Source organism: Saccostrea cucullata, unplaced genomic scaffold (assembly GCF_032062105.1).
Source record: "Saccostrea cucullata isolate Sc308-1 unplaced genomic scaffold, CSIRO_AGI_Scuc_v1 ctg469, whole genome shotgun sequence".
NCBI lineage: Eukaryota > Metazoa > Mollusca > Bivalvia > Ostreida > Ostreidae > Saccostrea > Saccostrea cuccullata.
In genome coordinates, this window is record NW_026927600.1 from 94,296 (window position 1) to 120,262 (window position 25,967).

At 33.0% G+C, this 25,967-nt stretch overlaps 1 protein-coding gene across 1 annotated transcript; it reads left to right on the forward strand.

The window, feature by feature from the left end:
• The first annotated feature begins 4 nt into the window (after window positions 1-4).
• Window positions 5-25,801, forward strand: LOC134274919 (tRNA wybutosine-synthesizing protein 2 homolog). The gene is made up of 6 exons (XM_062757160.1): window positions 5-103; window positions 18,420-18,781; window positions 20,707-20,857; window positions 23,224-23,333; window positions 24,444-24,601; window positions 25,288-25,801. The coding sequence occupies exons 1-6, from the start codon at window positions 54-56 to the stop codon at window positions 25,765-25,767; spliced, it is 1,311 nt and encodes a 436-aa protein (XP_062613144.1). The 5' UTR covers window positions 5-53; the 3' UTR covers window positions 25,768-25,801.
• The last annotated feature ends 166 nt before the right edge of the window (window positions 25,802-25,967 follow it).

Here is a 25,967-nt window from a genome sequence, read left to right on the forward strand (position 1 = left end):
CATAAAATAACAGGGGAAATTCTAAAAATTACAAATATCGGTTATTGGTCACTATGAGTGATTTGGCATTGAGTGTATCAGCAAAAAATGGACAACAAGTTCGGTATGTACAAGTTACGAACTACTTTATATTTAAATTATTGGTAAATATTAGGAAAATTTATCATGCGTTTTTTTATAAGTTCGAATTTCCTCTCTGGTTAAGCAGGTTTGATCACTAAGTGGCCAGATAGCTCAGTTGGTAGAGCACTTGACAAGTGGTTCAGGAGGCTAAGGTTAATATCAAATGTCATTTTATTTTCTCCTTTCCCGTTGCACTCGTTAATTGAATTAGCTGACTATAGCTCGATAAACCTAGTTGAAAAGTTGATAAAGCTATTTCATTTTCAACAGGTTTTCCACAAAAAATATTTAAATGAGTAAAAACTGTTCAAATCCCACACTCCGTGGTCATTCATTAATCCCTGTGAAAATGGACCCTTATTTAAATTCTCATTTTAATGTTTTCTATGTTAATTCTTTACATCCTTTAATCCATCACCCTCTCTATTCTGACACATTTTTTTTCACCCTTTGCATATCATAATAGACAGGTTACTCTGTATTTGACTACTTATGCATGTATTTGTAGAATAGAAGTCAATTATGTGGCAGTCAAACAGGTTAGATTGCTTGTGGTCAGATTGCTCAGTTAATAGAGCATCTGATTAGTGAGATTCGGGATGCCATTGTCTTATCTGGTACATTTTTCTCCTCTCTGGTACAATAGCATGGTCTATTATAAAAGTAATTCATTAAATAAAATATTGTTTTATTTTTGCTGCTTTATCGAACACTCTTTAGCAAAGCATGCATTAATTGTTATAATTTCAATTAAAACAGTTTAAGGAGGGAGGAATGCTCTAGACATGCAGCCAGGTTCGAATAGCCAGTGACCTGAGATAGCTCAGTTATAATAAAAGCACTTTAATACTACTTTTCTATAGGGGCACTTGCAGGTTTGAATTGTGGTCTAGTCTTACATTCTCTCCTTCCTTGTTACATAACCTCAACCATAGATGTTCTGTCTATATCTTGGTTGAGAGCAAAGCTAGTGTAGGTTTTTGATAGCATCTTTCACAATTTTACTGATATTATCATAAAAGTACAGGAAATTCTCACAGTGTCTGTGAAACAGACCTACATCCATTTATTGCTTAATATCATGTACATGTTATTTGTATGAGCATAGACATTTGCTTTGTCATTGAATTTTTTTTAAGTAAAAAGTTATTGTTGATTTTTCAAGGTTTGGAATAACAATTAAAAAGCTTAAGGACCAAACGAACCTTTAACTTAACAGACCAACTTTGATATTTCAGGGCAGTTAATTTTTGTCTACTCAGCAGTTTTTTCCCCCCTGATCATTATCTTTGTAAGTTTACTAAAAATGCTGTTCACAATCTTTGATTTTCCTGAAGATTTTGACACCACTTGTATGAAATTCTGTGTCCACACCTCATGACCTCTCACAGTCATAGCATTGACACAATTTAGGATCTTGGTAAGTGTAGGAGAAATTGAAAGTAATTAATTTTAATAGTACTAGATGCACACCACATTTCATGAAAAATTTATATTAGCCATTTGAGAATAAAATCCTCAAGATTTGACTTAAAAAAAAACAAAACATTTGCAAGTGGGTGAATCATACAAACATACATACATACACACAAAGATACATACATGTATGAATACGGCATGCTATTTAACATCTGAATGAATGCAAATTGCTTTCCTTAAAACTATGTAAATGATGTCTGACTGAAATTTTTTTCTTACTTTTTTGTGAGACTCTAAAAATAATTTTGCTTTCTTAAACAATGTTAAATGAATGTGTTTCATTCCTAAATAGATGCACATGAGTTCACAAGAAATATGCAACTTGGACTAATTTTCACAAAATTTTTTGTTTAAGTAAAACCAGCTTTTCACAGAATAAAGGTCAAGATTATAAATCCCTGATAAAGGTTCCATGGAGATGTATTGCAAAAAAGATTACTTGTCATCTTATTGACGTGGCTCTGGGATTTGAAATATTGATTGCCAAACATGGGCAATTAGAGTAAATATGTGAGAAATAATCCCCTCTTCTTTCATTTGATAGGATTGGAGCTGCCCATGGGATGATAGCTATTTTGAGATGTACTTTCAATACTTTATTTAGTTTTTCATAATGCATGATTGTTGGCAGTTCCATTGAAAAAATAAATCTCCTTTTCATCAGCTCCTTCTCTCTAGGTTGAAATACACAAATTATTCCATATATTTCAACTCATTAATAACATATTTCTTTCAACATGATTAACTTCAGATTGTCAATAATTATTTATCAGTTGATGTTTGATAGTGGGTTCAGGGCAAAGCCCTGATGGGGGCCCGGGGGAAAGACCCATTTCAGACATATGAAAAAAATTACCAGAAAGACCCATTTCAGATGAAAAAAATTACCACATCATTGTATGTGATAGCTTCCTGGCAAAGTATAGTTTCAAATTTATTCACATCATGACCCTATAGGGGTAGGTTGCTGCCACTATTAGGGATTATATTTTAAATAGGAATATATAGGAAAAATCTTAAAATTTCATTCAAGAACAGCAGTTTATTATAAACTACATAGGGAAGCATCCATAGACAGTGTATAGATTCAAGTTTGTTAAAAACATGACCTAAGGGGGCAGGGTTAAGAGTCATAATACATATGTTATCTCAATTTTACCTAGAACGGGGGGGGGGGGGGGGGGGGGGGTATTGTTTTTTTAAACAAAAAACATGTCTCTCCTTCTGATTACCAACATTGACATAAGCAATTTTACGATCAAGATCAAAAATAATAATGCAGTGCATCTTTCAAGACTTGAAATCAAAATGGTCTAAAGTGATTGTCTGGTCTTCTTTTTCTTTATTTGACCTTGAATGAAGAAAGTCGTCAAGGTCAAACATTTTGATGTAGTGCATTTAGTTTTACCCGAGTAATGTTGTCTTTACTAGTTCCTAGTTTGAAATCCTAATGTCAAGAAAGGTCTAAAGTTATGATTTAGACTATATTTTCATGTTTAAGACTGACCTTGACTTTATTAATAGGTCAAGGTGAAAAAATGTAGGCATTCACCCTTCACCTATACTTGACATCTCCATGTTTTAAGTTTGAAGTCTTAATGTCAGAGGGTTCTCAAGTTCTGGTCTAGTTAAGTTTTCTTTATTTGACCTTGATGAAGAAGGGGTCAAGGTCAAAGGTATGATGCACTGCATCTTGTATTTAATGTCTTCTTGTTACAAATTTGAAGTCCTAATATCAAAGGATACTCAAGCTATGGCCAGGATTCAATTTTGATGTGAAAGTTTGACCTTGACCTTATAAAAATTGGATCAAGGTCAAAAAATTTTATCACATCAAACTTCCTCTATGTGTCCTCTACATGTTCCAAGTTTGAAGTCTTGATATCAAGTTTGAAGTCCTTTTATCAAAGGGTACTCAAGCTATGGCTTATACTCTATTTGGATGTAAAAGTATGACCTTGACCTTGTAAATAGGTCAAGGTCAAAATTTTGGTGGTGTACACTCTGTCTCAAGGTCATCTATTATGTTCCAAGTTTGAAGTCGTTAAGTCAAAGGGTATTCAAGTTACAGCCTGGAAAAAAATTTGGATGAAGAAGAAGAAAATCGACAAAAACAATTATGTCTCCCCTTTGAAGGGGAGACATAAATATAAAGGAAAATCTGCTGATCATCATGAAGAACATAAGGGTCATAAAATGTCTCAGGTGAGCCTAATGGCCCATGGTCCTCTTGTTAGGAATCATGACATCATTGCTCATCAGAATCAAATTCTGATTTGCAGAAATTGTGTATTGTTTCAACTTTTAATAGACTGGTTCTGTGCCACATTTTAATGTTACAGGATGTAAGATGAATATGTTCTTCAACAAGTGTTTGAAAATAGCGTTTTATATAGAGTACAAAATTATTCAGTAAAAGTCCCATTCCCCTTTAACTGGTGTGATAAAAATTTCTGTTACTAAAATAGGAGAGTTCCATCTGGTTCTATCAGTTGAACCATAGTCACCTGTAAGAACTGTAGGTAAATTATATGTTCAGTACTAAAGGAACAATTTTAGCTCATGTTTCATAATTCAAAATGTTAGTCAGTTTTTACTTTTATTTGCCTTGGAAGGAGAACAATGGTTTAGGGAACTGTTGGTTTTGTTGTCATTTTGGGTGGGTTTTTTTTCTACCTTTTTTTAGTCACAAGGAGGTCATACCTTTTTTGTCAATAAGAGCAGTTTTCAAATTCAGGTTTTAATTTTAGTTGATCTTACAATAAGACTGGGACGTCTTTGAAGAAGAAGCTGAGGCTACACTCAGGTCCAGGAAGAATATTAGAAACATTGAATTTTTTTTTCAATTTGATCCCCATAAAAGAGTTTGCTTTATGAATTAACAAAGATATGAAAAATATTATTTCCTGTAGCTGTCTATTTGAACCAGGAAAAAAAAATTCTTAATTCAAATTAAAATTAAAAAACACAAGGAAATATTGATTGTTACACATTTATTTTAACGAGAACCAAAATGAAGAAATTGAATTCTTCATTCTGAAATTATGACTAAAAATTTGATTATAAGACTATAATATATATGACTGACAAACAATTGAAAGCAAATCTGCGGTATTCATAATGAGAGATTCAGAAATCCTAAAATGAATCAAATTAATGAAATCTTTGTATGTGCATGAGAAATAAAAACTATATATGAATCACAGACACATTAAAAAGTCCACACAGATCACACAAAATGCATGGTTCCTCTTGATAAATAAACAGGTGGCGCTGGTGCGAGACTTCCTGAAATAGACGTAAATTAAAATGTGTTTATATTATTTTTCTGTAACATTTCTGATAGGATGCTTCAATGAACTAATAAGATTATTTATATGCTGAAGCATTGTGGCCCATGTACATGTATCTCACATTATTTTTAAACAACTATAAATTTTGGGGTATTATTTTCTATCTCCCCCAAATTAACAAACTAACCAGACAAAGTGAAATAAAAGTCTCTAAAATTCATTAAAAAAAACTATTGTGAGGAACAGTTTTAGTGCTATTGTTTGTTTTGCCCAATTAATAGTACACAAAAATTATGAATCCCTTGACCAACATTTTGTGGGTGTTTCAAAGCTTGGGTTGTGGGGATTCATTTATGTGAATGAGTTTGGAATGCATGTTTCTAAAGAAATAGTAATACAGTGTATATTGATTACATAATACCAATTAGGTACAACACTAGAATGAACTTCCATCATTATGTAATTCTGAATATCAAAAAGAGCAAGTGCTTTGCAAAGAAATTATGATTTCTATCATTTTCTTTATTTAGAGCATACTGTACCTTTTTCAACTTTCAACATTTTTGATTTATTTATGTTCAACCTTTCAATGCTGAAGACTTTCTTTATTGATGCATATAATACACTTAATAACATCAGAGCACTTGATGCATGGATCAGTATAAACAATTATGTAGTGAGATTATGATTTTTTTATGTTAGTAAATTATGAGAAATTTTTTTCATGAATTTTATCAGTAATATCCTTTATGATAATCAAAAATCAGTGTGAATGACCAACTGCTCTAGAAGGATTTCCTCACTCAAACTCAAGGGTCAGTATTTCCTGAATGAGTATTGAACAGAAGACAAGATCTTCATGTATATGTAGATTTACATGACATGTTTTGAGTGACATGTTAATCATTAACGACAATGCTATAAAGAAATGGCATTTGTGGTACACACACATGATTCAATTTATATACATTAACTTTTAAACAAATCTGTTTCCTGTGACAGCCATTTTATGGTAGAATTTTCAATTTAATGTTATTAAATTTAAACAATTTCTTCTCAGAAACCGCTGGGTCAGTCTATTTCACAGGCACCTGAAGTATGGATAATACCCCCCCCCCCCCTTTTTTTTTAATGAAAAAAAATGTAAGAGTGTATAATACCTCAAAAATATAAAATTTCCCCGTCAAACACATCTAAATGTCGTTATATGCAAGCAGATTGTACTTTTTCTCACATTTAAAGAATGGCCCTATTCGGTATAATAAAAATTTTATTATACCGAATAGGGCCATTCTTTAAACGTGAGAAAAAGTTCAATCTGCTTGCATATAACGACATATAGATGTGTTTGACGGGGAAATTTTATATTTTTGAGGTATTATACACTCTTACATTTTTTTTCATTAAAAAAAAAGGGGGGGGGGTATTATCCATACTTCAGGTGCCTGTGTCTATTTAAGAAAAAAGACAGCGAAAAAAAATCCTTATGACCGAAGAACAGCAGGAGCTGCAGTAAATCAGTTAAGCATATCTCCCCAAAATAAACTAACCAGACAAAGTGAAAAAAGTCTCTAAAATTCATTAAAAAAAAACTATTTTAGTCAAGTTCATTCAAAATTTTCAGACCATAGTTCTATGTTTTCTGTTTCCTGGTAATTCATGATAATGCTTAGCATTACCCAATATGATTGACATTCAGGTTTGTTATCCACAAGCAATAACATTTCATCACCAACTTCATTGCAAATTTTAGATTATCATAGCAACATCTGCCTGTTCTGTAATTACTACTAGAGAACAAAAGGACATCACATTTAGATTCATTAAAGTATCTCCATAATAATGGTTATTTTCTATTAATTAAAGGCTACACATGATAATCAAACAAGATTTACTACAAAAAATTAAAGGATAATGTTTTATTTCCAATACATTAATTTCCTTATCATGCCAATTTCTTCATACATTGTCAAACTTTTCCATTGACTTTTAAAAAAAATCTTATTTTTACAGATAGCATTAGTTTTATTGCCCTCTTGGCAATTCTTATTTCTTTGAGAGAAAACTTTGAAACCAAAAAAATGTTTCATTATATACTTTGCCATAAACATGGTAAACTTATAGTTATAAATTTTAAATAGGATATAACTTATTTTTAAAAGTTTGGGAGGTTTCTTCATTTTGTAGAATCCTATTTATGATGTAAGAAAGTGGGCTGGGTGATCATGGCTATCTTTAGAATATTCAAATTTCCTGTAAAAGAATTAGTTTAAATATATTGGGAAATTGCAATTAATAGACATATGATCATTCTGAAGTGTGTGAATTTCATTCTATTGAAGAAAACACATTTTAAAGGGGGTGAAGGTATTTAAATTACATGTATTCATTCAAAAACCAATGCAAAATATATGAAATGTGCTGAAAAATCCAAAATAGATGTTGGTTTCTATGTTTGTTTCTATTTGACATTTTAATGGAGCGTTTGTTTGTAAGTTAACTTACCATCACATGATGCTGCATGGACTTTTGGGAATAAATGGATTATTGGACTGGTTGATGCCATTAACCAAAGAATCTTCGTGTACGTTTTGGCTAATGTAGCTTAAAAGACTGAAATCAGAAAAGAAGGAAGCATTAGAACAATATATGCATTATTGTGCAGCACTCTGTATTTTCATCAAAGTGCAGACATCGATTCGTTGCTTGTTGATGAGATTTTATGCAAAGGACTTATAACAGTTCAGCCCACCGCTTCTGACACGTTTTTTTTATCTCTTGGTTGACGTCATTTCATGCTAAAGCTTGGTAAATTCCTCAGCTGCTAAAAGATTTAGTAAGTTTTTGCCATGTAACTGGATTTTTGATGAAGGAGTTAGATACTTTTTAGGTCACCTGAGTAAACTCAGGTGACCTATTGCTATCCGTTTTCGTCCGTCGTCGTCCGTCGTACGTTGTTCGTCGTCCGTCGTTCGTCGTCCGTCGTGTGTTAACATTTGAACATTTTCAGCTTCTTCTCTGCAACCACTGAACCAATTTCAACCAAATTTGGCACAAAGCATCTATGGGTGAAGGGGAACAAAAATTGTGAATTTCATGATCCCTGCCTTCCTGGGGCCCGAGGGGTGGGGCCAAAACCACTAAAATTAATGCATTCTTTAAAAATCTTCTTCTTTACTCCTGAACATCAAGCAGTCAAACTGTTTGCATGATTGTAATCAGCATTGAGTCCTTCACCAAAATTGTGAAATTCATGGCCCTGGGGTCAGGGGTTCTAGTGCTAGGGCGGGGCTAAATAAGTATATAGTGAAAATGCATTATTTCTTTGGAAATCTTCTTCTCTTCTCCTGGGTATTAAATAAACCAACTAAGTACATAGTTATGATGAGCATGAGTGCCTCTACCAAAATTGTGAATTTTATGGCCCCAGGGTCAGGGTTTCTGGTGTTAGGGTGGGGCTCTATTGATTATATATAGTAAAAATACATGATTTCTTTGAAAATCTTCTTCTCTGCCCCTGGGTATTAAATATATTCACTAAGTGCATAGTTATGATGAGCATAAGTGCTTCTACCAAAATTGTGAATTTTATGGCCCCAGGGTCAAGGGTTCTGGTGTTGGGGGGGGGGGTGCTCTATTGATTATATAGTGAAAATACATGAATTCTTTGAAAATCTTCTACTCTGCTCTTAGGTATTAAATAAACCAACTAAGTGAATAGTTATGATGAGCAAGAGTGCCTCAACCAAAATTGTGAATTTTATGGCCCCAGGGTCAAGGGTTCTGGTGTTAGGGCAGGGCTCTATAGATTAGATATAGTAAAAATACATGAATTCTTTGAAAATCTTCTTCTCTGCTCCTAGGTATTAAATAAACTAACTAAGTGCATAGTTATGATGAGCAAGAGTGTTTTTACCAAAATTGTGAATTTTATGGTCCCAGGGTCAGGGTTTCTGGTGTTAGGGCAGGGCTCTATTGCTTATACATTGAAAATACTTGAATTCTTTGAAAATCTTCTTCTCTGCTCCTAGGAATTAAATAAACTAAGTACATAGTTATGATGAGCAAGAATGCCTCTTTTAAAATTATGAATTTTATGGCCCCAGGGTCAGGGGTTCTGGTGTTAGGGGGGCGGGGCTCAATTGATAATATAATGAAAATACATTAAATCTTTGAAAAATTTTTTCTTTGTCTCTGGGTATAAAGCAGATGAACTACCTTTATAGTTAGGGCCCCGCAAGGATTTGCGGGTGCCCTATAGTAATCACTCTGTCTGTCCGTCCGTCTGTCTGTCTGTCTGTCTGTCTGTCCGTCTGTCACTCTTCCGTCCACAAATTTTCTGTTTTTTTCTAATAACTTTTTTTATGGTTGCCCAATCAAGTTTAAATTTGGTATGGTAGTTTAATAGGCAGAAATACATATTTTGATGCTAAGTTTGATTCTCTATGTCTTCTAGTTTGGAGCTGGGGTGGTGGGGTAGATTCCTTAACTATGCATAAGAATAAACGGGCAACTTTTTTTATGGTTGCCCAATTAAGATCAAATTTGGTACGGTAGTTCAGTAGGCAAAAATACATATTTTGATGCTAAGTTTGGTTCTCTATGTCCCTTGGTTTGGAGCTGGGGTGGTGGGGTAGATTCCTTAACTTTATATAAGAATGCATTGGCAAAGAGAGATAACTGCTGAAGATGTTCCCATTCAGTAAACTGAATGCTACTAGGAGTCCCATGGGATTAATTAGCTCTCCTCCTGAAGAAAATCCAGAGCATTATCTTTATCTGTCACATTGAGATTAATTACCACCTCTGTCTGCAAATGAAGTTTGTTTTGAAGTTAAATCAATTTGGAATGCTATGAACACTCTGAAATGTGGATTTAAATATAAATTTTTATTATTTATTTTTGTTTGATAGTTATGATTTCATTGAATCCTAAAAAAAGAAATAGATTAAAGAAGATTTTTTGATTTTCCAGGGTACTTTTTTTTCACTTTTTTCCTTTTTTTTTTTTTTTAAAATATATTAATTCAAGAATGTTTTTAATTTTTAATGTAGTTGTATAAAAACCCCATTCTATCATTAATACTGAAAAAGTTCTTATTGTAACTTTAGAAGAAAATGATGAGAGAGGTACAATTAATTCCTTGGGATTAATTATCTAGCCTGCTGCAGAAAATTTAGTAGGCTTCTCTTTATCTGTCACTTTAAGATTAATGAAAACCTTTGTCTGAAAACCTTTGTCTGCAACCGCTGTTTGTTTGAAGTTAAGGTCAAGCCTTCATGATATTTGCATTCATTGAAGGCTGGCATTTTCTATAACACAAGATTCATAATTGTTTAAATATAAATTCAATGTTAAGTTGTTCTTTACTGCCTAATGTAAATACAAGAATATTATTTTCAGGTTTTTGAATATTCAGGAATTATGTTGAAATTTTAAGAATACAGTTGCTGTTGCTTTTTCTTTGTACATTTATTAATCATTCTGTAAGCTGCACCCTTTTAATTCTACCCCATGGCGGGGCCCTTGCTGACTGGTCAGTTTTCTAGTTATGATGAGAAAGGGCCCTAATCTTGCAGAAATGTGAATTTCAAAGCCCCAGGGTCAGGGGTGGGGTGGGGGCTCTACTTATATACTGAAAATGAATTTATTGTTTGAAATGTGCTTTTTTGTATTTATAAAACATTAATTTTTTGATATTAAGGGTGCCTTTTTGATATTTGTGCAATTTGTGGACCTAGGGTCAGGGATTTATGTCACAGTGTTAGGGGCACTACTGGTTAGTTGGAATGCATTTTTGTTCCCCCTACCCTGCATATGGGTATTCAGTAACCAAGCTAAGCAACTGCTAAGTGTATTGTTATGATGATCAATGGTGCCTCTTTCAAAATTGTGAATGTCATATAGCATCTGGTTTAAAACATGAATCAAATTCAATAACTGGAAAATTGTTGCATAATGCTCAGGTGACCTATAAGGCCCGTGGGCCTCTTGTATCATTTGTATTTTTTAAAGCCTTGGTTGGCCTCAAGACCAAGAATATATACAATCCAATTTTTAAAAATAAATCTGTTTATCGATTTCTAACTAGGTATAGCGACGTGTTCTTAAATCAAACAAAAAAACTGGAAATAAATAATTACACAAGGGAAGGAAACTATAAAACATATTTTACGTCCTTAATGGAAACAAACCAAGTCCGCGTATTCTTAAAATAAAATGAAACTAGATCACTTTATGACACTAACAAGAGTATTTGTTTTACAAAACACATCGACTACCTCTTTGAAACGGAACCAATACACCCATATTAAACTTATTAATTAATAGTTCCGTATACTATTTCCACATTATCAGGTTACAATAACATATTTTTGAACCTAGTTAATTAATAAATTCATAGGCTGAAAAAGAAAGCCATCTGTGACACAAAACTACATGGGCTTAGAATCTCATACGATATATAGCCGTGATTGGATCGTATTTCCGGGGTCGGCATTTTCGCTTAATTTAGACTATTCACTTTTCCATTCCCTGTGATAGTTACATGTATCTACTTGTGAAGTAGTGATTTCACGTATTCACACGTAACAACGGAAGCAGGAATGTGATCATTCAGGACTTCCAGGGGAAATAAATGAATTGCTATTAATGTTAAGTTACATGCATATAGCTATATATGTTTGCTAACATTGTTGCATAGAATTAACTGCACTCATAACAATGCCTTGACCTTTTTAAAATAGTATCCAGCACCTCTGTTTAGTATGTTGTGGTAAAAAATAAGTGAAGTGGACCACCGGTCGCTTCTTGCTTCTCCAATTTTCATTATATAATTTTAATTTTTTTTTATTTAGGGGAGGGGGAGAGGGGTTAAAAAGTACCAGAACAACTCATAACACCGAAAATGTATTTGCTTTGCGCAGTTTTGTTTCTAGAGGAAAATGTATTGCAAAATGCAATTTTTTTTTCGTTTTGATTTTTTGTATGATATCATTGATATGCAATTTCGTGAAGTACAAAATTATATTCCTCCTTTTATGCCCTTTTCCTATCAATCATGCAACTCTTTCTCTCTTGTTTGTTGATTGTATTACATGTATTTGATTCTATACGAATGTTTACAGTGCACAGTCATTTTGCTGCATGGGGGTCCTTAATTGGTGAATAAACTAACCTAAACTGAACTAGAATGAAGTACAGCATTAGCTAAATCTATATTAAATTTCAAATAAATTCAGACCAAAAAATGCATAATTAGAATATCGTCATATACCTTGGTGATACGAACGCAAGAAATCTTAACTCTGATTAGTGGGAATGGATTCCCGGAACACGATTGGAGTAAATTGATTCGTTTGAATTGGGAGACAATGAATTGTCCCAATTAATAATGCCATCTTAATCGACGTCAGTCGAGTTTTCAATTAGAGATAATGTTTAGAACGTCGCTAAGAAACAAAATGTAGTCTTCCGCTTGATAAACGTAACATGGAAATAGCTGATTTTCTTTACGATCTTTCTTGGAAGAGATTCATTTAGTCATAAAGTTAACGAAAGGAAATCTCATTTTGATCTGCTTTTGATGCAAACTTTTTCAGATACTTGTACGAGTTAATGAACAAGGAAAATGATTCAAAGGTTGATCTATGAACAGATTTCTGTCATAATTCTCCCCACAAGAAAGAAACAGTCCTTGTTTTTCTTAAGTACATGTATCTCAATAATATTTTAGACATCCAAGCATTTTAGTTTAGGTACTAGTATCCAACAAAATTATAAATATCGTTTTATTACTAAGTACTTCTGGCCAGAAAGACGTGAGATGTATGATATAGACATAATATACTTACTCTTTGACTGCTTCAGATACTGGGATCCTGTTAACTTTGGCCTCTTCCTTTAATTGGGCCAATTGTTTCTGAAGGTTCTGGACTTGATTGATAGGCATGGTGTTAACGATATAAGGTCAGAGCAACATCCAGAAGAAAAAAACCCAGCGATCTACGATTTTCACTAGTTTATAAACAACACAGTTTCTAGTTGGGTTGCTTAATTTTGTTGCTTGTTGTCCTCAATGGTCAAAGTCTGCTCATGTGTAGAAGTTGTCACAAAGTGGCCCACAGCGGCTGTAAAGACAGTTAAGATATAAGGATGAATATGACGTGACTACCTGCTTCACTCATTCACCAATAATCACAGGATTTCCCCCCAAAGCCACGGTATATAACGCAGATATTGTAAAATTAGATAGCCTTGTAATTTGAACGCTGCGTTTGCCAACAGGCACAATTCCGTATGAATTTTTCAATGTTGCAGACACACACAAATTAAAGAAAATCGATTAATATGAGGATATATTAAGAGACAGTGCCAATTTGATGAGAGGACAATACGGCAGGGGGAAACCACAAGAACTTAATTAATCATCAAAACTTCTCTTTCTCTCTCTCTCCTCTATCAAATACCGTCATTAATTAAAATTCTTTCAATATTCATAGTCATTTCTGGCTCTAAGTGGACAGAATTTGTCAAACGTATTCGAAAACACCATCCTTTAAAGTTTTTCACAAATGAATGTGAATTAAAGTAGCTTTTTTACGAATTTGTGAAGTACAATCAAGTATGTAAAGTGGATATTCTTTTAATGGCGAGACCATAATGGACTTCCGGTGCAGTGTACCGAGGAACCGCACTTGCTTTCAGAAGCTAGTGGTAGGAATTGAGAAAATGTGTTTTCCGACGATTGATTTAATGTTATTATAGTTTTCCGAGTCAAATGTAGAGGGGTTGCTGTGAGGATGCATAATTAATTATTTTTTGGGATCATAAATAGTTTTTTCCGAAGCAAAATAAGATTGTATTTCATCACTGAGTTTGCGCATTTCGCTAGATTGTAAAGTATAAACAACTTTCGACCAGACAATATGACATGTAAGAAAAATCGGAATTGCTTTATTATTTTGCATAAATGTGTAAATAATTTTGGAAGTTTCCTTGATTTTACGTGTTTTCAGAGTACACACTATCAAGATCTATATAATGTTCTATCTAAAACTCATTTCATATCAAGAAGAAGATAACACTACAGATCTGCAGACTTTTTATGTATTTTTTAAGAACATGTAAGTTGCGTCTAGGGGTAACGTTTTATCTGATTTGGACATGAGGGTGTTCTCAAAATGAAGATTTTACTCACTCTGCGAAGAAAAAAAACTGAAGAAACGAGAGAGATCAAATTAAATCGTGCATGTTTTACAAAAAAGTGACTGAAAACTATACCTTTTTAAAGTTTTTCAAATTATTTTACTTTTCCAAGTGTTTAATAGCCCTCGTACCTTCTTTGTATATTGTTTGTTTAAACGTGTGCGTTTTGATCGTCCAAATATTTTGGCATGATTCGAAATTGCAAGTTTATTGTAGACATAAAAAGTTTTGTCTAAAATATGCTCTCTAACATTCACTTTTCCTCCGAACTTTTGATGATACTTTCATCGTGAAGTGATTACACACAAACACTTAGAGTAAAGCGTTTCACCCACCGTATAGACTTGTGTGAACTTTATCATTACCAGCTTCTCTATCTGCTTTTTTATGGGAAAGTTAGAAAACACAACTTGCTACTGTTGATTTGTTTTTAATTGAACTTAACATTTAACCATTTAAAAATAACACATATTTTTTAGTCTATATAAAAATATGTTGCATGTAAAACAAAATATCTATCCGCTTACATTAGAATCAAAAAGTCAAAAAAGTATAGCACAAAATATAAATAATTCTTTGTTGCATAAATCTTTTAATATTTCTAAAGTTATAGCATGTCAGAATTCTATTTCAAAACAAGAGCAACGCTTACAAGTCTCGCCAATAAAAAGCAGAAAACAAATTCTAAAAAAATCCATTTTTTTTTGTCCAGTTTTTCTTTTGTGTAATAAACATGCAATTTCAGAAATAAAACGTGCACAAAAATGCACACATACCTGTTGAGTGAAACTACAGAAGTACAGCAGCCGCGGATAAAAACACGAACTAATAATATTTAGCACCGTGTAATTTCCGCTTTGCTCGGCGGAAGTGAATCACATTCGAACTGATACGGGATAGAAATGTACTTGTCTGATTATTTAAGAGCTCTAAGTCTAATCCTGGATGGACACTAGCTGTCTTGTGTTGAATGTTTGAACATCGATGGAGGATTAATGTTTCGCCTGTGTTTAAAATGTGAAATGGTTCTATATATGGCTTTCCTTTGCCCTTTTCCTTGTTAAGCGATTTTAGATTGTATTTATGTATCTAAACTATAGTATGATTTCCTTTTTCCTTTCAGTCTTAAAAAAGATATTGAAGTTTTCCATGAAAAAAAATTTCTTCCCAGAAGTATTTGTAAATATTTTCATCATTTAAAGATCATTGTTCTGCTAGCATTTGGAAAAAATGTCCTGGTTTTTTAATAAATATTCTTTTCAGGTAGTCATTAAAACCTAGTGTGGGGTGGGGTGGGGTGAGGCTAGGCTGCAGCTATCAGATTTTTATATAAAAGTAATTGTATACTTGGTTTCATCTTTTTTTTAATGCAGAGACGCTGGTGTCGAAACTTATCAAAATTGTGTTGAAACTTGTATCTGACAAGTACTACTTAACCCTGTCAAATACTTGTGTTCACTCTTTGAAAAAGACCCGCCCATGGAACTTTCTAGAATGCCATGTCAGTTCTCGCGCTTAGGCTGGGGTCATCCGAAACATCGGACTTTTCCCAGAAATGTATGTGCAAAAAATAGAGAGAGTTTTAAAACTTAGATGTCAAAAAAGTACAAAGAAAATGGGATTTTAGAGCCCTCTAAGCAATGTTATACCGGTATATAACTTGTTAGCTATGATAGTCTGACGTATGATATTCATCTACTGTTTCTGGGGTCTGCCCTTTTGTTAGACAGACGTTCGATTACATTAGTGTTTCTAACTGTTGATCTTAGAAGCATCCATTGTTCCCTGTACGTAATAAACCATAGCAGGGCTTCCTCGATGTAAGTGTTGATCGATCATTGCGATGTCACCTACGATGAGCAAAAATTATAAATCTGACAAAAAAGGATTAATGGGTTAAGTTTAATGATATCGAGAATGAGGCTTGAATATATTTGTTATTTTTTATATTTAAATGTGTGTTTTGTCTGTCAAAGACTAGAAAGACTACCTTAAATGCATCAGTATTCGTTGTTGGTTGATCTGTTCCTCAAAGTTTCTGTTTGTATAAACTTGTATAAGTTAACCCTTTTCTTGTTTAATTAGTTTATGCCGGTATTGACAGTAGTCTTGCAGACCTTTTTTTGCCCGTACACGTAGATAATGAGCGGATATTTGGTATATTTCAGGACTAACTAACATATATTTTGGTTATATTTCAGGACTAACTAACATATATTTTGGTTTTATGATGATGATCAAGCATTCTTATGCATATTTTAAAAGACGCCGAACCTTGATTCCGTAAATTCACGTTCTCCAAGTCCCGCCCACTTCTCTTTTCTCCTGTCTCTGCATGTGTAATTTATCGATGAAAAAGTGGCTTAATTTAGGAATCAAGTATTTTTACTATTTGTTTTATCTCGAACAAGAATTTTTAGAATTTTAACATTACTTTATTTTGATAACATACAGATCTTGTCGACAATCGAAACTCGGCCTCCTCCGTCAAGTCGAGACGGAAAAGGCCGAATGATGCCCCGATTGTCTTGTCGATCGACCAATTCGTACAAGAGTTATTGCCCTTAGATGTAGAAGCTTTCAAATTTCCGAACCATATTTCTTATTATGGTTTGAAAGTTTAAATTTTTTACTTTAAGGTTTAAGTATTTTTTTCCATTGACCTTTTTCACAAAACGATTTTGTCTATAGTGAAGACTAAAAGAAAATTATTTGATAAACATTGGGGGGGTGCATATAGATTATAAGCTGATTTTTCAAATGTCACTTTCCCGCTGAAACATGGATGAAATATTTAACAATAAACAATCAATCAATCAAATGTTACTTTCAGATCAAGTCGATGTTGATGTTGATTGGCCTATTCTAATGAAAGATATTGCCTTTACACATTCAATATTTTATCTTTTGATGCAAATAATCTTTGTTCTAAAAAAAGATCCTGTACAAGGAGGCTTATCCACACATGTATGAGTGAACAATTCTCGATAGGGACTTTAAAGAACACACAAACATGTTCAAGGATTTCCCGGAAAACATTTTACATAGTAGTCAAAGAATATAGCAAAACGTGATTTCATCGTGTAGGTAATCTTTTTATATAAGTGGAAATGTTGAAGCTATTTCTTCATTAAGATTTTTAAACAACCTGTGCCAGCTTATGAAATGACAATACTATGAGACGATAAACTAAAATATACATACATGTACAAATTTAATCCGGTGTAGGGGATATACTAAGTATTTTTTTTATTTTAAAAATCTTCAATGTGAATACAGTACTTAAAATGAAATCTAACCACATCATTACGATCAGATTAGAGGGAATATTATTTTGCTCGCCTTTCTTTCTGTCCAAATCACTTTTTAAAAAAGGGGGATGGAAATAGTTCCAATTATTACAAAAAGTACTTCCTGTAAAGGTAGAGAATTTTAATTGATCCATAGATAGGAATTTTTGTTCATCATCTTCGTCGATTTAAAGATCTACTTAATGAAAAACAAATCTTTACGTCGCAATAGTTTTGATTTTTAAAAATTAATCGCTACATTTATTAATATGTTTTCACAATAATCTTCTTAGTATAAAAAAGAATCAATTTTCTTGTTAGAAGTCAACAAAGAATTGTGTGACCGCATTGGCTTAAAAAATTCTATTAGTACTTTATGTCTTAAAAGCGGTCGCGAATAAAAATTAGTTTCGTGAATATTGTATATATGTGCTGAAAAAAAAGATCCTATTTACAGAATTTAATTTAATTTTTAACTGTTTATATACTTTCCAGTGTTTTGTAAATACCTGGTACTACTGATAAACATGACAGTTAAAGTCTTAGTTATACTTTCTTTGTGGCATTGCATGAAGCCAATAAGCAAAACCAATATTATTTTGAAGAAAATTTGGGGAAACAGGAGTATTTTGAGAAAATCTTCAAAAGGAAAAAAAAATATTGAGTTGTATTAGATGTACTATTTTAATCCCTCTTTTAAGAAAAGTGAGACCAGAGAGAATTGATAAAATATTAATATGAATGAACTTTTAAAAGTGTCACATAGTGTATATAAGAGAATAAACAATCTCAACAACATGGAAAAACTAGCATTCATTGATTGTAGCAAAATTATAGTTACATGTTTTATGAAAAACTGTTTAGATTTTGGTGTCAGCTAGGATCATAAATCATTAAATTAACAAGCGCTAGTAATAATTCTTGGTCAAACGCCAACTGTTCTCAGTAGAAAGGAAAATTAGTTTAGGATAGTTCAGTAATGCATTGACCAACGAAAACATGAAAATACACTTTTATTAATTTTAGGAAGTGCCTGCAAAATTGTGATCTGTACGACTGGAATAGACGATCGAAAAGTGCTGAAGGTGGCAAAGTTATCCTCCCATTACTGGAGCAAAGTAACTGCTTGGAACCAACGATAAGAAAAGCACTAAATTCCGCGAATATTGCTGAATGGGAAATAGTCCACGTCAAACTACCACCTTCCAAGAAGAACCATGTAGCCACTCCCTACCAACAGATGGTATGTGGTATAGAGAAGTTTCTGAGGGACCGTGACTTAGTGCTCACGGAAGAATTGAGAAATGACATTCCGAGACATTGGGAACGCCATGGTGATTTGGTCATGTTTGGGGGCTGCTTCCAAGAGCCTTTCTGGAAACAGTTTGGTAAGATTGATTCTCCAATGGAGCGACAAAAATAGAATGGTAAAGATAGTATCTAGTCAGTAATTAGCCGAGAGAGGGAGAGAACGAAATCAATGTATTATGGTATCTTTCAGAATTTCGTAATCAAAATGTTATTTGTCATAGTCATATCTCTTTATAAATCAAAACAACGATTCTTTGAAAATTTATCAAAAAAGTCGAGGACAATCAAATCCAAATGCTTGCATTAATCTTAAAAACCAGCATGGCCTGTATAGTGTATTTAATCACGCAAACTGCAGGCTTGTTGCAGATGAAGTCCTTTTGTGTATTCTCTGACGAGGTCCAACATATAATTTCTCTGATTCCGCATTCTTACATTTTATCCAAATAAAACCTTAACTCCATTTTATAAAGACTTAAGTGCATGTACATGCGCTATTTTCGTTCCCCTTTATATGAAGACAAAAATAAATTATTGTAGGACATTTTTCATATCCATTGCCCATGTTATTTTTTGCTCTCCTTTATATTACAACAACTGATTTATTGTAGGAATTTTTGCACATCCTTTGCACTTGCGTTACAGTTGTCCAACAGGTGAAACATATGCTAACGAGAAAAAAAATTCTTCAGGGAAATTAAAAAATGTGAAACATGTAATAAACTATGTGTTATGTTTCAGGAAATAGAGAAATGTACGTTATAGATGCTTGAGATTAAGATTACTCAACGGTAATGAAGAATACAGCCAACAACCTTAAAGCCCGAAACATTGGCGAATGGGTTTAAACATGGTTTCGTAATCTTGTCAAGAAGCAAAAAACTATCCGTAAATTAAATTCCAGGAATCTAAATTAGCTTATATGTAATAAAAGTGGAAACTAGCTGTCCAATTATGCTTGTTTATCGAGCTTCCACGAGGGTTTATGAAACAAGGCATATGACCATCTATTTCTGAGATAATGGTTTCCCATTGTTTCTTTTTCACATCCTAATAACTCTCCTTTGGGGCAGTGGATGGATGTAATGTTAGGTACATTACCGCCAATTTCACCGTCCAACAGCTCTCAGCCCGGGCTGATCATGACTGATTGCATTCTACGGCTGATAATTAAGGTGACATCCCTAATTCTCTCATCCATTGGAGTCATCAGCGGCCTCTTTATAAACTTGATGAAGATATTAAAAAGTAATTTTTTCCGGGTCCAGCTTAAGATAAAAACTCATATATTAATTATAGATACGAATGTGGAATAGTGACTTTGAAAGCTAAAAGCTCCATAAAGGCAGGCATTATTTTGGAAATTTTTGTCACTTTTCAATGTCACAGAAGATTTAGTTATGTTTCTGGGCCATTTGCTAATGTTTAATCTTAGCTTGAAAGATTTATTGATGAGACATATTATAAAAATTCATTTATGGTTTTTAATTCAACAATCTATATTTTCTGCATAGTAGGAAATTACCTGACTGGATACCGGTATTTCCAGTACACCAGTATGTCACTGAGAAAATGTTTATCCCTACGCACACTGCATACCTGTATTTATACAGTTATACAAGATTTTTCAAGTGTTATATAAAAGGAAAACATTTGCAAATGTAAATATAAACATGAAAATGTATATATTTCGTATCAGTACGTGTGTTTAAAATTTCTAATGGATTTCATAAACAAAATTACACTGAATGTAAATATATCCATGTAGATGTTTTAAAATGATACTTTATGTCTTAGACAATAAGTTGAATTCATATTTTACTTTCTAGTCAGTAACTTTGTTATTCTTTTGAGAAAATGGTCTGACCATGCGCGATAATTGTTGCACCATGGGAAATCTTCTAAATAGTTTTGAATCTGAAAAATCTATATATCCTATGTTTAATATAACAAAAAATGACGTCAACAATAAAAAAAAAACATTGGTATTGAAATGTTTCAGGTGACGAAATCTGGCACTTAATCACAGAAATCCTATCTTGCAAGAAATTGGCACAAAAAGGAAGTGTTGTTTCTAATGGATACCGTACTCCATGTGTGTCGCTTCTCCTTGGAGACAACGGATATGTGGAGCACGTCGATAACGGAATCAGGTGAGTATGTGACTGGCAGATTGTACTTTTTTATATCAATGGCAAAAATTGTGATTTACAACGATATATGCTGCAAAAATCCGCATACCGGGTACTTTGTCGGTAAAAAATAGCAAAATATGTTAATGGCCAGTTGGGTCGCATAGAAAGATAGCACAAATTGCATTTTAAAATGGAGACTGTCTCTTACAGTTGTGTTTTAAATCATTAGTGCTTTCTTTCAGTGAATTTAATTTAAATTACATGTACTTTTATGTCGCGCTTCATAAATAGTAGGTTACATCACAATTACATTCACAAGACTAAAATAATGTGTAAAAACCTTAAACATTGGGGCGACACAATATGTGCAGGGTATGCACATATAGTCGGTGACATCATATACAATTTTCCAGTCGGCGATAAGTGCCGCGAGGACAGGTGCTTTAAGCTGAATACGACTCGTAATTAAGCATACTCCATTTCGATATTACATAGAGAATATTACATACTTAACAGGGATGGGGTAATTGAATATAGTAATTGTAATTGAGCGTAATTAATTACATTTTTTGAAGTAATTGGAAGTAATTTGTATTTGAGCGAGCCTTCAATTACAAGTAATTGAATGTATTTAAATACATTTCAAAAAAGGCCATGTATTTTCAATTACTTTTCAAATACATTTCAATTACTTTTTTCAAAATGAAAGTTTATATATATAATAAAAAAGGTGTCTTATACTGATACTCAGTTTTTATACTGGTGGGTTTATACTTTATACCTATTACCACTTTTTAAAAATCTCAGTTCTACCTATTCCCACTTGCAAATAACAATGACTGTTTAAAAATTTAATTTTTTTTTTTTACAATAATTAGACAAGTAACTTCATCCCCTTGTAGATTTACCTGTATTCTATTCATTTTAAAATAGAAAATAATGAATGGATCGATTTGTGATAAATATTATTTATTTCCATCAAAAATATGAATTTGAGACAAAAAAGATCTTGCCATACACCATAGTGGTGTGGCATGGTCTTGTGTTTGTACAATAATTAAATGTCTCATTATGTTTAATTTGTTTATACAGTGTGTCACACTGCCCAAGACATTAGATAAAAGGTCTAATTTTGTACAGGTGTGAACCCCTCTCATACCCAAGAAAAAAAACACTGGATAAAAGTTCACTATATAAAAAATCTTATAAAAAAAATCTTTATTTAAAAAAAACTCGAGTAATTGAAATGTATTTAATTACATTTGTCAAAGTAATTGAAAGTAATTAATTACATTTGAAAAAATCAATGTAATTGTAATTGCAAGTAATTGACAAAATTATCAATGTATTTGAAAGTAATTAATTACATTTCAAAGTAATTGACCCCAACCCTGATACTTAAATCCATATCATATGTCATATCAGAAACTGGCCCCATATAGTTGATTTATATGCAGGTCAGCTGATGTGACATATGATGTGGATTTTAGTATGTAGTATTCTAATATCATATATTTAAAATACTTAATATGCGAGATCACATACGGTCGTTGAAGAATGTTTTTGCTAGTTAGTGACATTTTTCTTTAAAATTTGATAGAGCCAATTTTAGGTAACTTGAAAAAAAATTAAGACCACAAATGTCATTAAAGAATTATTTTACGAGAATATTTGAATAAAATCAAGTAAATTAACTTTAAACTTAATACAAACGTTACTTCCGGTTTGATATGGATATTCGGCCCGAAGCTACGAGATATGGCTTTTCGGACCGGTAGTGATATGAGGTATTGTGACGTCATATCACAGTGCAGAATCGGTGTTTTACTACTAAGTATATGATAATATCCAATATCAGTAGCGGCAGACAAATATATATAACCTTAACGCTACAGATCTGCAGCTAGAATATCAGCACCAGGGTAAACTCCTCGCATTCGTTACACCTGACTGCTTTATTGTCACGGGTATCGGTATGGAATGGCGACCCGCGTGTTCGTTTAGGTTATCTTGCTGAATGTATTACCTTTTTTAACATTTTATTGCAGTTACATGTATTTGTCGTTTGTATACTGCTTTGACCTGTGCAGCTATTGTAAGTTTCTTTGGTATCTTACTTTCCTGCATAAGGATAAGCATGTACAGCTATTTTTGTCGCTACTGAGTGATGCACAGTGTATATACTAGCATACATCCGTCTACACCGGTGAAGATTGATGACACTGAACAATGACTAAGTCAGGTCCTTTGATGTCGGTGAACGGTGTTAGCCGTGGTTATTAAAAATAGAAAATTCTGCTTGAATATTCGCCGATAAATTATATACAAAACGACATGCACATTATATCTCCGTCCTTTTTGATTATGAGAATGATTTTTAACAGGTACACGTATGATGTCACGAAATGTATGTTCTCATCTGGAAATGTCACCGAAAAAATTCGTGTTGCCAACTTTTGCTGTGAAGGAGAAACTGTAGTTGATTTATATGCAGGTCAGTAAAGAATGAAGCCACAATATTGACTGTAATATTTTTCAGGAAAATTAGGGAAATCACGCGTACATATATCGCCTTTTTAAAAATAATGATTCGTCTTTCCTTTCATGCTGCAAATTTCCAACTCCTCATTATAGAAACTTGCCAATTTGCTACTAATTTTTAATCACTGTAATTAAGAGCCTATCGTCCTCTCCAGTTTTACTATTGCTTGAAGCTACGAGGCTGAAGTAGGTATCAAATTAAGCTTCATTTGAAGAAAAAATATTTTTCCTCTTCCGAGATATATAAAATATTAAAATAATATAATATACTTTCATCATTTTATTGTGCAAAAATCTTGTAAAAGGAATTTTTGTACAAGATTCAGTAAATAATAAGATGAACTCCGAGGTTGGCAAAGGCTTTTAATTATAAATCTTATAATAGTCTTGAAAATATCAATACTTGCATTGTTTGTTTTTTTGGCATAAACTATAGCTTTGTTTCCTGAATGAAGTGCCTATGAATATAAAATGAAAATTTCTGATTTTGTCAAATTTTACTGTGGGTAAACATCGATACTCGTTTTAAATTAATTATTATCTCCTTAGTTCTTAATCTTTATCCATGACCATCTTTTATATATCGAGTTGAATTCTATATAAGTAGCATTTTTTTGTCGCCTCGTACCTTCTTTTGTGATCCTCACAACAAAAAGTGCTTTAATGCATTTAACAAAGATACTGTTCGAAAAGTCAATGTTCATACAACGACTATTTCATTACATCAACTTAATTTGTATTCGATCATTCTGAGCATGCTGCTGTCCCTAAAACCATGTTAATTTCTTTTTACAATGGTCATTTACTATTAGATTTTTGGGACTAAAATACTTTAAATAGATTACATGGGAAGATTTTAGCAGCTATAGTACGGTGCTACTTGGTCTGACTTAACTAGAATATTATACGTACATTTCAATGATTTTCCCACTTCGAACACGTTAAGGCGTTTACCATATTTAAAAATATCTTCTCCACATGTTTTCTCTATGTATATTATATTTCTAACGCACTTTCTTCACTAGAATATTCAAAGTATGAGCATACTCTATCTTTATGACAGGTATTGGATATTTCACCTTACCCTACTTAGTTCACAGCAAAGCCCGCTTTGTTCACGCTTGTGAATGGAACCCGGATGCTGCAGAGGCGTTAAAGAGAAACCTTTGTCTGAATGGAGTGGAGGATAGATGTACGATTCACTTCGGAGACAATCGAGAGGTTGTGTATTTACAGGAATAATGCTTGCCTATTGACATATTTCTCTCTTGGTCTTGTAATGCTCCCGCTCCGTATGTGGTTCATCCTTTTTGAAAGTACAAAGTATTATGTAATGACATATGCAACTCTTGATTTGTAAACTTCTTCCCTCGAACAGCTGTGATCATTGAAACAGTCCTTCTTAAACCATTATTACTTTCAAAATATATGTTTTTTTTTTAATATTAACTAATGTAGTTCGTGTTTACAAATTTTATTTTTAAACAAGATGTGTTTGTGAAACACTATGCGCCCGGCGGTAACAAAGTTCGGAAAAAGTTATTTTTAGCATTAAGGTCACAGTCAAGGTCACAAGGTAATTGATCTTGGTGTCATTTGGAAGAACCTGATTAGTGGAGTTTGAATACCAAATATGAAGTCTCTATCTTTCATGGTTCAAAAGTTATGGCGAAGGTTAAAGTTTGCAGAAAAAAGCTGTTTTTAGCATATAGGCCACAGTCAAGGTCACAAGGTCATTGACCTTGGTGTATTTGAAAGAGTTTTAAACATACCAAATAACTATATTTCATGTTCAAAAGTTATGGTGTAAAGTTCGGGACAAACAAACAACCACAGACAGGACGAAAACAATATTGGATTAATCCGGGTGCATAAAAATAATGAAATGTATATGTTTAATACTACAGAGCTGTCCAAAAGACATTGCGGATCGGGTTAATTTAGGATTGATTCCGTCGTCAGAGCCGGGTTGGGAAGTGGCCTGTACAGCCTTAAAGAAGTGTTCAGGTGGAATTCTCCATATTCACAGTAATGTAGAGAGCCGAGAAGTGAAAATAAACTCACCTGAAAATTGTATTGGAGAGTGTTCAAGAGACAATACTGTACACAACTTCAAAGACCTAGACCAAAACTCAATTGACACAGAACAAAATATGTGTTCATGTTCAAGCAATAATGAAAAGTGTTCACAGGAGTCTCTGAAGACAGCAACAAAGGAGAAATGGAAAGACTGGTCTGAAGGGATTTCCAAGAGCATTAAAAGTATTTTGGAAACGATCCATTCACCAAAGCAATGGAGGACAATTATTCTGCACATAGAACATGTGAAGTCTTATGCACCTCATGTGGACCATCTAGTCTTAGATCTTGAATGTAGACCTATTTGAATTTTTTTCTCTATGACATAAATGAAATATTGTTGATATATATTTTATTTTCTTTCAAACTTATCACAAATACATTATGATTTTGGGTTTGTTTAAGTATATACTGGATTATTCTCGCCTTATCACTATTGCCCCGTTTTAAATTCGCCAAGAAGAGATATTATTAAGGATCTTATTCTGTTTTCCTGGAATTCGCCCCT